Source organism: Phacochoerus africanus, chromosome 1 (genome assembly GCF_016906955.1).
Source record: "Phacochoerus africanus isolate WHEZ1 chromosome 1, ROS_Pafr_v1, whole genome shotgun sequence".
NCBI classification, from domain to species: Eukaryota; Metazoa; Chordata; class Mammalia; order Artiodactyla; family Suidae; genus Phacochoerus; species Phacochoerus africanus.
The window spans coordinates 135948246-135961074 of NC_062544.1; the positions used below are offsets into that span (position 1 = coordinate 135948246).

At 39.9% G+C, this 12829-nt stretch overlaps 1 protein-coding gene across 2 annotated transcripts in view; it reads right to left on the reverse strand.

Annotated features, from left to right (window-relative positions):
* Window positions 1-12829, reverse strand: part of CNTN3 (contactin 3) — a 362517-nt gene that overhangs the window by 30210 nt on the left and 319478 nt on the right. The window contains exons 14-19 of one of the 2 annotated variants that reach the window (XM_047779251.1): window positions 11432-11549; window positions 10167-10325; window positions 9919-10068; window positions 7966-8036; window positions 6772-7006; window positions 3047-3162 (exon numbers count right to left, since the gene is read on the reverse strand). In XM_047779251.1, the coding sequence (XP_047635207.1) occupies window positions 3047-3162; window positions 6772-7006; window positions 7966-8036; window positions 9919-10068; window positions 10167-10325; window positions 11432-11549 (849 nt within the window). The remainder of the gene's footprint in view (window positions 1-3046; window positions 3163-6771; window positions 7007-7965; window positions 8037-9918; window positions 10069-10166; window positions 10326-11431; window positions 11550-12829) is intronic. The other variant, XM_047779257.1, reaches the window with a different exon arrangement.

A 12829-nucleotide genomic window follows, 5' to 3' on the forward strand; every position in this document is an offset into this window, starting at 1 on the left:
TTAAAGGCTTGAGCTTTGGAAACAAAGTAAGGAAGGAAGGAATCTCACAGGTGAGCCCATCTTTACAGCTGTCACCAACTCTGCTGACACAAAAAAGCCTGTAGTCAAAGAACTGGTTGAGAATATTTACAGGGGAGAAAGCTATACCTTAACATCAAAACAATTCTTTGGAGACATAGCTCACACTTATTCGCTGCTTATTATTTTGAGCCAGAAACTGTGAGAAATATGTTAAGTGTTTGATCTCATTCAATCCTCTCAAAATCTGAATTCAGTTAGGCCCACTGTTTCCATTCAGCAGAGGAGGAAAATGAAGCTCAAAAACTACCTAACTTTTCCAGCACCCTGAGTGGCAGAGTTGGGATCCAGCATGAGTCTGACCTCAGAACTATGATCCTTTATATTTGAGTTCCTTCCAACCCACTTACCTTTCCCATCAATGCCATTTATCCAATCACTGGGGAACCACTACTGGTTGCCCACCATCTTTCATTGCTTCCATTCACCACCATGGAATCAAAGGAATTTTCCATCCAAATATTCTTGGCTTTCTTTAGGATGCTGATTAGGCGGCTCTTCTAAATTTATGTGGTGTTTTTCTTCTTCAATACCCCTCAGCTTTCCTTAGATCTGGACAGCTGTCTCTGATCAAGTGTCTCTGTGTCAAGGCCAGTGCTTCTTGTACATAAGACGTTTCCTTATGAGCATGTACTAAAAATGCACATTCCCAACACCCATCCCTAGATGTTTGGGCACAGTGGATCCAGGGAGGATTGTGGGTGCTCATCTTTAGCAAAATTCAGGTAACTGTGGTGAAAGTGGCCCATGGTGCATTCTTTGAACATCACTGCTGTCATCTATACTTTTTCTATCATTAACATTCATTCAAGTCACTGCTTGTTTGGTTACAATGACCAGAAGCTCTTTCAAATTCAAATGTAAGGGGAGCTGACTGAAAAGGAGGACCAGATGACATTATGAGAAAGAATATAGCCAGGCCACTTGAGAAGTGGACAGTGGTCCAAGAGCTATTCTACTTTGCTCTTTAAGGCACTGTGGGTCCTTGTCGCCTCCATTCTTTAGGGTTGCCTATAAGTATGTTTGCTCCATTTTATCTCTGCAGGCCAGCTGCGTCCTATATGCCCATGGCCTTTGCTTGGGAAGTCTGCAATTGGGTCCCAAATAGGACCTATCACTGCATTACTCAACACTAAACTCCTTAAACACAACCTCTATACTGCTTGCTCCAACACAAGAATAGGAGGAGTTCCTGTCATGGCTCAGCAGTTAATGAACCTGACTAGTATCCATGAGGATGTGGGTTTGATCCCTGGCCTTGCTCAGTGGGTTATGGATTTGGCATTGCCATGAGCTGTGGTGTACATTGTAGATGTGGCTTGGATCCTGAGTTGCTCTGGCTGTGGCTGTGGCCGGCAGCTATAACTCTGATTCAACCCCTAGAGTGAGAACCTCCATGTGCCTCAGGTGCAGCCCTAAAAAGACCAAAAAAAAAAAAAAAAGAATCTGACCTGACTAGCTCAGCTCAACTGTCCATGAGTCAGCTGCCTTTGATTGAGTGGCCACTCTGGTACAATCATTTCAGGTTATGTTGGCAAGTGGCAGGGTATATGGTCCTGTATTGCAAACATGTGCATGTAAAGTAAACCTGTCATTGAATCAGGAATTAGAAGCATGAGGGACATTTCCTAAGAAGATGGTTGTGAGTAGTGGTAGTGGTGTGGGGAGGCGGATATCACAACTCTGGTTACTGCAATATCACTGTCAGAGAAAATGTCCTTTTTTTTTTTAAATTACATTTACATTTTTATTAATTTCATTCACCAAAGCCAATAAATAGATTTTGCTTTGAATAACATTTGTGAAATATGTTTCAATGATTATACCTACTCAAATATTTATCAGATTAGAAATCTATCTATCTATAAACATGTATAAGAAAATATCTCAAGACTTCAATTTTTATCTTGTCAGCTCTCAGCTCAACTGTTCCCAGTTTTCTCTAACTGTTCCCCACCAAACATGGGGCCTAGTCAGAATGGTTCTTCTTAACATCCATCCAAAACTGGCTGTGACCATTGTCCCCTTATGCAGCCACCCCTCCTACAGGAACCACCTTCTGTACGTGGACCTCCACTCCATCTACTCCTCCAGTGGGCTGTGCTCAGGATGGAATATTTTCTATTTTCTCTACATTCCTTACTTTTTGGTTTCTTTAGGCACACCAGAGGCATGCAGAAGTTCCTGGGCCAGGGATTGAACCCAAGCCACAGCAGCAACCAGAACTAGAGTGGTGATAATGCAAATCCTTAACCTGCTAGACCACCAGGGAATTCCAACTTACTTTTTCTTTAAAGTCCTGGTAAACCTTGCTATCCTTAAACTTTCAAAAATCACTCGGCCCACTTAATCATCTTCTGTGTGAACTTTTCTGACCTTCATTACATTTAGTCTTGTGTTATTCTGTTTCAGATCTTTCATGTTATTGCTTTGAAGGTAAGAATTTGAAGGCTTAGAAGTAACAAGGCCACCAAGAAAATAAGACAAAGAGCTGGAGGAAAGTGATTTACTACTGGCAGAAATATCTTATGAACTTAAATACTATAATTTGATCTCTTATTTTTTAGTCAACTCTGCTACAAGATTAGGCCCACAGGATACATGATTTCCTTTCATTTTATTTTTTTTCTTTTCTACTCCAACTCAAATTATTTTCATTCAACTGGCTGAATTAAATCAATATCTACTGATGGTCACACAGAGTAATATGTTGGTAAAATTTAACAAAAGTCAGACTTGAGTGAGCTAAGATGTCATTTGCCCCCTTCTCTTCCAGTCCTGTGAGCCAAAGATTGAATTTGAGCTGCAACTGTAACCTACACCACTGCTGCGGCAATGCCAAATCCTTAATCTATGGTGCCATGGCAAGAACGCTAAGATGTCACTGTTAAAAAGGCTTTTAAGTGGAAGCAGACAAGGCTGCATGGAAACATACACACACGAGCTAATTCACCATAAAAGAAATTACCTCATAGCCAAGTAAGTGTCCATTGCTCAATTTCCAAGGAACGGCGTTCCATGAAACTTCAATTTCTGAGGAAGATAGGCTATTTGCTGAGACTTGAGATGGAGCTATTGTAGGCTCTGTTTGGGAATGGAATGTGAAATACAATTATCATTTTGATGGTTAATTAAAACATCTGTTGAAGTTCTTAATTTTAAAAAAACATGTTAACATATTTCAAAATATCATAAAATATTCTGTGAAAATATTTGCAGACATGAACCATGTCTTGGTCCCTTGTCCACTTCCTAGGAAGAGATGGTACCACAGCCATGGGCTTTTCCTTGCACAACAGCCAGAGCAACTACACCCTACCTCTTGCACTAGCTTCTTGGTTTCCTACTTTCCTTCCCTCTTTCCCTTTGTTCTTTCTACCCTATCATTATTAATCTCCTCTTTCAGCCCCCAAGGGAACTCCTACGCCCACAAATGCTACTTATTTTATTTCTGTCTTGCCAAATAAAGGTCACGGTCCAGAGAGTTTATTTACTCAAGAAACATTTAGTAAGTGTCTTGCCCAGCTGGGCCCACAAGAGAGGCAAAGTTAAATGAGATCTTGTGCTCTTCTGAAGGAGGAGATAAAACATGCACATTGCTTATTACACAGTAAAAAGACCTCCTTTGTAAGGGAGGACTCTTGGGGTTTGATGGCCTCCCAGTAATTCTCTCCTCTCAGGGCCCAGAAATCTCTCTGACCAGAGATTTCTTTTCCCCTAACACCCATTTTTATGTTACAGGATCCTGCTCCCTGGCCATGGCTGATGGATAGTGAGATAGACTCATGGTCTAATGATGGGCCCATGAGATTTTTAATTTCTCTTGAGAATCTGAAATGTGGTTTGGAGAGGAAAACCTGGGGCCAATCATTCCAGCCTAGTACTCTAGAGGGGCCCTAGGTTTCTGACAGCCCAGAGCTACTGAGATTCAGGCTCTTCATGGGGTGTGCTATTTACCATTCCCTTGGATTCAATGGAAGGTCTGAGTCTATGTCCAAGAAATCTTTGCTTTTTTTCAAAGGCAAGTCGAAACAGTTTCTGATAATTGGAACAAAAGGCCTTTAACAGACTTGTCAGTGGTGGCAAAAATGCTAACTGGAGAAGGAAGGTGCAGGGGGCAAGAAGGGTAAAGGCTCTGACTGTCCCTCCCTCCAACTGCCAGCCCTTCTGGGCCAGGACACACAGGGTGGGCAGTGCCCCAAACTCCCTGGTCAATAGCCATCACTCCTCAGACCCACCCCCCCCATCTACCTTTGTAATGAAAACCCTCCTAGGCATCTCTTGGAAATGGGGTCTGGCTATGAATAGAAAAGCTCTTTCGTTTGCAAAATTTTTATAATGGCTTTTCCTTTTTCTTTGGGATCTCAGCGATAAAAGAGAGAACAAAAATAGAGGTGACAGTACTACAAAAACATTGAGTCACATTGTTTTTAGGGATGACAACTGTGAACCAACTTTTACAATTTACTGTAAGCCTTGGAGGGTAGAGGAGATACTGTGAAATCATATTTCATGATCTCAGAATGGTCAAGGGCAAAGAGCATGGGTTAAAATACCAGCAACAATATATCTGAATGGATTTTGGTATGTTTATTAATTTCTTTGATCAAGCTTCCATTTTCTTTTTTTTTTTTTTTGTCTTTTGTCTTTTTTGTTGTTGTTGTTGTTGTTGCTATTTCTTGGGCCGCTCCTGTGGCATATGGAGGTTCCCAGGCTAGGGGTTGAATGGGAGCTGTAGCCACCGGCCTACGCCAGAGCCACAGCAACACGGGATCCAAGCCGCGTCTGCAGCCTACACCACAGCTCAGGGCAACGCGCCAGATCGTTAACCCACTGAGCAAGGGCAGGGACCGAACCCGCAACCTCATGGTTCCTAGTCGGATTCGTTAACCACTGCGCCACGACGGGAACTCCAAGCTTCCATTTTCTTATGTGTATATGAGAAGTAATAACAGTACCTCCTTAGAAAATTCAAATTAGGTAATGTTTGGCAGATAGCAAGCATTCAATACATGTTAACTCTGCCCTTCTGACTCTGTAGAACCCCACAAGATAGATAATATTCAGCTGCCTTTAACCTATAAAATGGCAATTTCATAGGATTTGATTAACATTACTATTATTTTATTCTTATTTCTGTTCTTTCTTTTTCTTTTCTTCTCTTTTTTTTTTAAATTTTGGCTGTGCCTGATGCATGCCTAAGTTCCCAGGCCAGGGACTGAACCTGTGCCACAGCAGTGACTGAGTCAAGGCAGTGACAAAGCTGGATCCTTAATTGTTAGGCAACCAGGGAAGTCTACTTTACTATTATTTTTTTATAGAGGTGCAATAACTTGGGCAGATGTAAAAGAAAGGCAGAGAAATGGAGTGAGTATGCATAAATCTCCATCAATTGGAACAGGTGAAACACATGCTCAAACCTGTACATTTCACATCTCTTTAATGTCATACTTCTGGTCCTCCCTTCTCCATCCTGCTAAAACCCTTTTCTCAGGTTTAGGAAGCATGATAAAACTTGAGACAAAGGCACTTCAAAGAGAATATCTTAATTTTACCCTCCAAAGAAGAAAGCTGTGGGAAGCTGTGCTGTCTCCTGCTTCACAGGCTGGAACTCAATGTATTCCTCATAAACAGATTTATAATCAATTGCTACCCCCTTGAACTGTCCACTGAGTCTCACACTTCAAGTATGCATAGTTGACCTGGATGAGGAATCTATGACTTCACTCATTCTTCTTTTGAAGACATATAACTGAAGTTACCAAGAATTTTCACATAGCTTTTTGCAGTACAATTGGTTTATTAATTTGGAACTCATATACAGTTCTTCCTTGACCTATGATGGGGTTGTACCTTTTTTTTTTTCTTTTCCTTTTTTGTTTGCACTGGAGGCATATGGAAGTTCCCGGGTCAGGGACTGAATCCGAGCCAGAGTTGTGACCTATATCACAGCTGCAGCAACACTGGTTCCTTAACTCGCTGTGCTGAGCCAGGGATTGAACCCGTGCCACCACAGAGGCAAGCCAGATCATTACCCCACTGCACTTCTGAGGGAAGTGTTACATCTTGATAAACACATCGTAAGTCGAAAACATTAAGTCAAAACTGCATTTAATATATCTAATATACCAAACAGTACAGCCTAGCCTTACCTTAAATTTACATGCTCTGAATATGTATACTGACCTATCGTTGGGCAAAATCATCTGGCATAGAGCCTACGTGATGATAAAAGTGTTGACTATCTATCATTATCCATCTATCTACTTATTTATTTATTTATTTATGGCCACAGCCACAGCATGAAGATGTTCCGGGGCAAGGGATCAAACCTCTGCCACAGCAGTGACCCCAGCCATAGCGGTGACAAGACTGGATCCTTAACCACCAGGGAATTCTCCTGTAACATACTGAAAACTCTATTGAAAGTGAAAAGCAGTATGGTTGTAGGTACAGAATGGTCCTAAGTGTATCTGTCATTTTCCCTTGTGGTTGCTTGGTTGACCAGGAGCTGTGGCTGGTGCCACCCAGCAACCGAAGAGATTATTTCACTCCCTATCACTAGCTAAAGAAAAGACTACAATTTGAAACTCTAAGTAAGAGCTTCTGACTACGTGTATCACATTCTCATCACTGTAAAGTCGAAAAATCGTTAAGTTGAAGACCATTTGTATAAACATAAGCTTTCCATACCTTCTTCTGCAGAAAACACTGCTGTCACTGGGCTAAAGGGTCCTTCACCTTTGTTATTATAAACACCCACTTTAACTTCATACAGTGAAAATGGCAGGATGCTGTCATTCCTAAAGACATATCTTGGGGTATCAGGAGATGTGACCACTGTCTGGATCCAGTTGGTAACTCCAAGAGGGCGAAAAGCAACAACATACCCAAAACCCTCACCATTCTGTAGTTCTTCAGGGACTGGCTATAAGGGAAAGACAAATTAAATCACGCTTTCACATGAAGGCTATGCAAAAATAAATGTAGCTATAATTTGGAGTCTTTTTTGTAATAGCCATATCAAATAATAATTTACATTGTAATAAATGGCTGGATAAAAAAAGGAGAAAAAGTTCAAGGGGATAGTCAGTGGCTTTTATAATGGCATATGGCATTCTTTCATAGCCATCAGATAACTAGCTGGAATTTTTCAAAATTATTCAGATTTTTGAGCATCTTGTTCTTGCAGCCCCAATTTGAGTTTTGAATGCTAAAAATATACTTTCAACTGAAATATTACATCTCTCTATCAAATAAAAATCATCTTATCTCTGATGTTGACTTCACGGGAGAAATTATATACTGATATAAGGATTAAGTGAAAGAGAGTAAAACTTTAATAAAGGAAATAAAAACAATGTATTAAAAACAAAGCTGTATTTGCATTGTGTCGAAAATTCCTATTGATACCCCACGACCTCTTTCTTGGCTTTTCATTTTTTCATCAACATCTTCAAATAATATAGGTAATTCTAGTGCCTTCTGACTTTGTTAATGAACATTTTTCCTAATTATGACATCAAGCAAGGGTGGGAGAGAATGGCCAGGAAGCGGTAGCTCCTGGAAAAACAGGGTGGGCATCAACAGTGGGCGAGTAGCTGCAGGGAAAACAGTGAGGGTGGCCCCAGAGTAAATAGCCAGGACTTGACTCTCACCCCTAGAAGCCCGAAGACCTTGAACACATTATTTAATATCCTTATGCCTTGGTGCTTTTGTCTAAAAAATGTTGTGAGGATAAAATGAAAAAAGTATGCAAAATGTTAGGCACAGTGTCTAAATGCAGGAGCTACTGGTTCTACCGCCACCAGCACCATCACCACCCAGGAGGCCATGACTGTGGGAAGAGCACCACCCTGAAGGGGAAGATGCTGTCCAGACACTTACATCCCAGGTGATCACCAGTTCAGAGCGGCTCCCACCTCCTCCACTGACTTCTGAAGGAGGCACTTCTGGAACTGCAGTGATGAGAGAAAAGAGAAGAAACCCTGTGTGCATTTGATAATATTTATCTGAAAAGAGAGTCAATGTTGCTTACTTTTAATAAACTAATTTGATCATTGGCACATTACACACATATGTGTGTGTGCACATGTGGGTGTATATATGCAATATACGTGTGTGTGTCTGAGTGTGTATATGTATCATTGGGAGAGATCACATGACTTACATTTGCATAAAATTATTAAAGATGCAAATTATCTTAAACAGTAGGAGAAAAATGACTTAGTATGAAGGTTAATAAAATAAGAAAAAGTGATTCTCCAGGGATGATGGTAAATCAATCTAACATGAACATTTTTTCCAGTTTCAAAGCTATTATTTTTTTGAAGTATAGTTGATTTATAATGTTTCAGGTATAAATAAAAGGAATTCAGTTATACATATGTGTGTGTGTGTGTGTGTATATACTTTTTCAGATTCTTTTATAATGCAGGTTATTACAAGACACTGACTTCCCTGTGCTATATAGTAGGTCTTTACTGGTTATCTCTTTTACATATAGTAGTCTCTATATGTTAATCCCAAATTCCTAATTTATCTCTCCCTTGCCCTTTCCCCTTTGGTGATCATAAGTTTGTTTTCTCTGTGAGTCTATTTCTGTTTCATAAATAAGTTCATTTGTATCATTTCTTTAGAGTCCACATATAAGTTTTATCATATGATATTTGTCTTTATCTGTCATATTTACATCATTTAATATGATCCTCTCTATGTCCATCCATGTCAGCATGAACATTTAACTTGTGACCATACCAAATAGAGATATAATTCTCAGGACAACACAAGCTATATATAAAAATGACCTTGACTTGAATTCTGTTATGAGATATCCTTTAGGAACCTCATACAGGAATCAGACTTCTCATACTGCGAAGTGTATGCTTAGTAAATCCCATGACACAACCAGAATATGTTCCCTGAAGGCAGGTCTTTGTTGGGTTCACAGCTGTACCCACTGTACCCATAAAGTGCTCAGTGCACAGCAGATACTCCCTATATGTGTTGTGTGAAGAGATGAACAGAGCATGGGACAGACATGGTTCCCTGACTTATTGTAATACCTGGTATAAATGTTACATGCATTGTCCTGAGTCAAGCACCATTAAAATTATTGAAATGTATTCCATGACTTCTATCTTGGCTTCATTCCAATGTGTAATATTGGCTGTATTTCACACATAATTTTAGTTAATTAATACTCCAGATTCTGAAAGGTCTTCAACCCTTTCCGATGCGTTGATAATATAATACCATGTATACTTTCTACTTTTCAGTTTTAATGTTTGGATATTTTTAGCATTATAAAAAGAGTCTTATGGTTAATATTAATAGTTGCCCCACATGGAAAATTTTAATAATTCTCTCTTAATTTAATACTCAAGGGGCCAAAATATACCTATTCATCAATTCCTTAAGCTCATTCACTGAGCTTGCTGGCAGAATGAGACTTCCTAGCAGCAGAACTCCCAAATGTCATTTTCCTACCAATCTGTCAGTGCTTGTTATAAATGAAAACAGCACTTCCCCTGTTAACAGGGTGACTATGTCAGATAGTAATTATAACCTTAAGTGACAAAAACATATTCACTCTACACACACTAATGAATGCTGATGAGGGACTGAACTCTTGCAAATGTCACACTACATCAGAATCACTTACATATGTGTCTTTTGACAAATGCCATATGGCCAGTCTGCCATCCAACAGGTCAGATAATTGTGACAACAGATTATTGAGGCTGAACCCCTGCCGGCCTGGAGACCGAGGCCAAGGGAAGTGGAAATACACACCCAGGAAAACCTATTAAACCATTACTCAGAAAACAAAACACTAACCTGCCTCTTCAGTTCTTACTTTTTCTGAGGGTAAACTGGGTTCTCCACCTCCGATTTTGTTACTGGCTACAACCCGAAATTCGTATTCCACCCATGGATTTAACTCCACTACTGTAGCTGTGTGTGTTTTCCCATCAATGACCTCAGGCACTACAAAGGAATATTTCAGAGAGGTGAAAGTCTGCACGTCTTGGCGCTGACCTGAAATCCATTTATACTGCCAGCGGCGTTTGCCTCTCTCCATTTACCTGTTGTGGCTGTTTGCCATCCCACGGAGAAAGGTGTCCGTGCCTGGACAGAATAGGAAATAACTGGGCTATGGTTGTCTGTACCTTCCTTCCAAGAGAGTTGAGCTGTTGTATCTGTAATTTCATCTACCTTTACATTTTCTGGTGGTCCAGGTGAACCTAAGGGAGATAAAAATGCAAGAAATAGGTAGCAATTCCATAAATGTCAGTTATTTCCACCAAAGTGAAAAAAAAGTCACATGACACTTTTAAACCTCCAATGGACCCCAATTGCAAAAGCACTGAGGGAAAAAGGATATTTACCTGCCAATAAAATTACTATTTTTTCTTTCACATTCCTGTTGTTAGATACTAAATATGGATTTTGAGTCATGAATTCAAAAGTCATAATACTCCACAACTACAAATGACATTTGCTTTTTGAGGCCTCTGTTTAGCACCTTTCCAGATTCAGTGTCCTTTACTTTGGCAGGAAGCCTTTTCCTTTAATCTCCTGATGTATTTCTGCAGTTCTCAGTCTGTTATTGAGAGCTGTTTTATTCTACGATGCACTCTGGTCATTTTTTAGCCCAGAAGCAAATCGGTGCTTTGGACAGTAGCTCACGCTGGCAGATTTTCTCAGGCATTCTGTACGATCCTGGTTTTTTCAGAAGTACAGAGACACATACTTGCACTGCACACTATCACTATTCTCTTTCATATTTTTTTTTCTTTTTTGTCTTTTTAGAGCTGTACCCACGGCATATGGAAGTTCACAGGCTAGGGTAGAATCAGATCGAAGTTGTAGCTGCTGGCCTAACCGCAGCCACAGCAAGGCAGGATCCAAGTCTCGTCTGTGACCTACACCACAGCTCATGGCAAGGCTGGATCCTTACCCCTCTGAGCAGGGCCAGGGATCAAACCTGAGTCCGCATGGATACTAGTCGGGTTCATTACTGCTGAGCTACAGTGGAAACTCCTATTCTCTTCATATTAAACACTACTGCCGAATTAATAAGATGCACAAAACTACATCAGCTTGGCAGCAGTTGTGGAATACTTATTACAGTGAGAGCTACTGGAATGACAGTGTTGAGATTTTTATTTCTTTGAATTAGCACCCATTATTACTACTACATCTTCCGGGTTATTTGAAGAGGGGGAGCGAATCCAGTCAACATTATAATTTGCATGCTCATATGCTATCTCAGCATGGTTTTTCCTTTAGAAATAAATGCTCAGTTAAGATGAGACATTAAAAAACACACGAAGCCATTAATGTTTACCTCTTACTATGAGATCAGCGGCAGATGAAACACTATCCACTTCTGTCTGCACCATACAAACATATCTTCCACTGTGTTTTAACTGAATGTTTCTGATCATTAAATCACCTGAGGAACTCTGGTGGAAAAGACAGTTAATGAACATATTATTATTTTGGAAACACAAAGAATCTTGAAGGCTATGGCCAGAAACACCGCTGGGAGAAAATTCATACTTAGGGAGAAGACCAAGGTGGTGACAGGAAGGAAGATGGCTACTATGGAAAGTATGGAAATAAAAATAAGTCCAAAACCATCCATCACTGCAGACAGAGATTTCTAGAGCTAAATAAACAACAAACTTTCCCCTGGGCATTTATGGTTTCAAAAATAAATAAGAGCAGAGATTACAGTCTCAGAGTCTATTTACTTTCACAAGGGTGACACTTCTTTTTATATCTACTGCTCAGCACCAGCTCAACACTTTTCTCTGGTTCCAGCCTCTCTGCAATTATCTGACTGAGAAGAAGAGGGAAGCATTTAGGTATCTGGTGGGAGATAAATGCAGCACGACAAGGGGATTACCACAGTTGAAACAATTTTCTGAACACACTGGCGCTTAACAAGCCTAATGCCATTTAATTCCTTTGCTATAGAATTTAGGGACAGTCAGTATGAATCCCTCAGAAAGAAGAAATTAAAACATCTGAAACCCCAAAATAACCGTCGCCCATAAAGACACTGACTGGTGTTCCCCAGTGCCAATTAATGAAGCAAATGTGCTTTTGAAAGCTCAAACTTCAAACAGTCCTCTTTTTAAAATAATGTAAAATCATGTTTCTAAAATGACTAACTGCAGTTAGTAAAAATGTGGGTTGACATAAAATGATTTGGAAAGCAAAACCCTTTGAAAAGGATCACTTACTGGAAAATCTCTAAACTGGTACAGAAGAGGAAACAGTAAGTGGTTTGTGTCATTAATTAAAAGGATAGTATTACCCTTGGGTTTTCCCAGGATTTGTTGAAAGATGGATTCTACCATCCTGCTTTTACATAATTTCCTAAGATCTCCTATAGGGTAATTTCTTAAATATTACTTTCCATCGTTAAGATCCTTAATGGGCTATCTACTCTCTGTTGGTTGGATTGAATGGTTTTAGCCTGAATTTCCTGCATACTGGGAAAAGGCAGATGTGAGGTGATTGATAGCTATAATTAAATGATAATCCAAAAACTGTTCAGTTTGCACATTTTGCTTTCATCAAGTTAAACTTTTTCCTTGTCTTCCCTCTCTGTCTTTCTCCTCAGGGTTATTTAGAAATTTATCCCCTGGGCAAAACCTTCAATGCTTGCTGACCTTTAGAAACTTCAGATTTTATGAATTCCATGTATTCATAGGAGGTTGATTATAATTTCTAT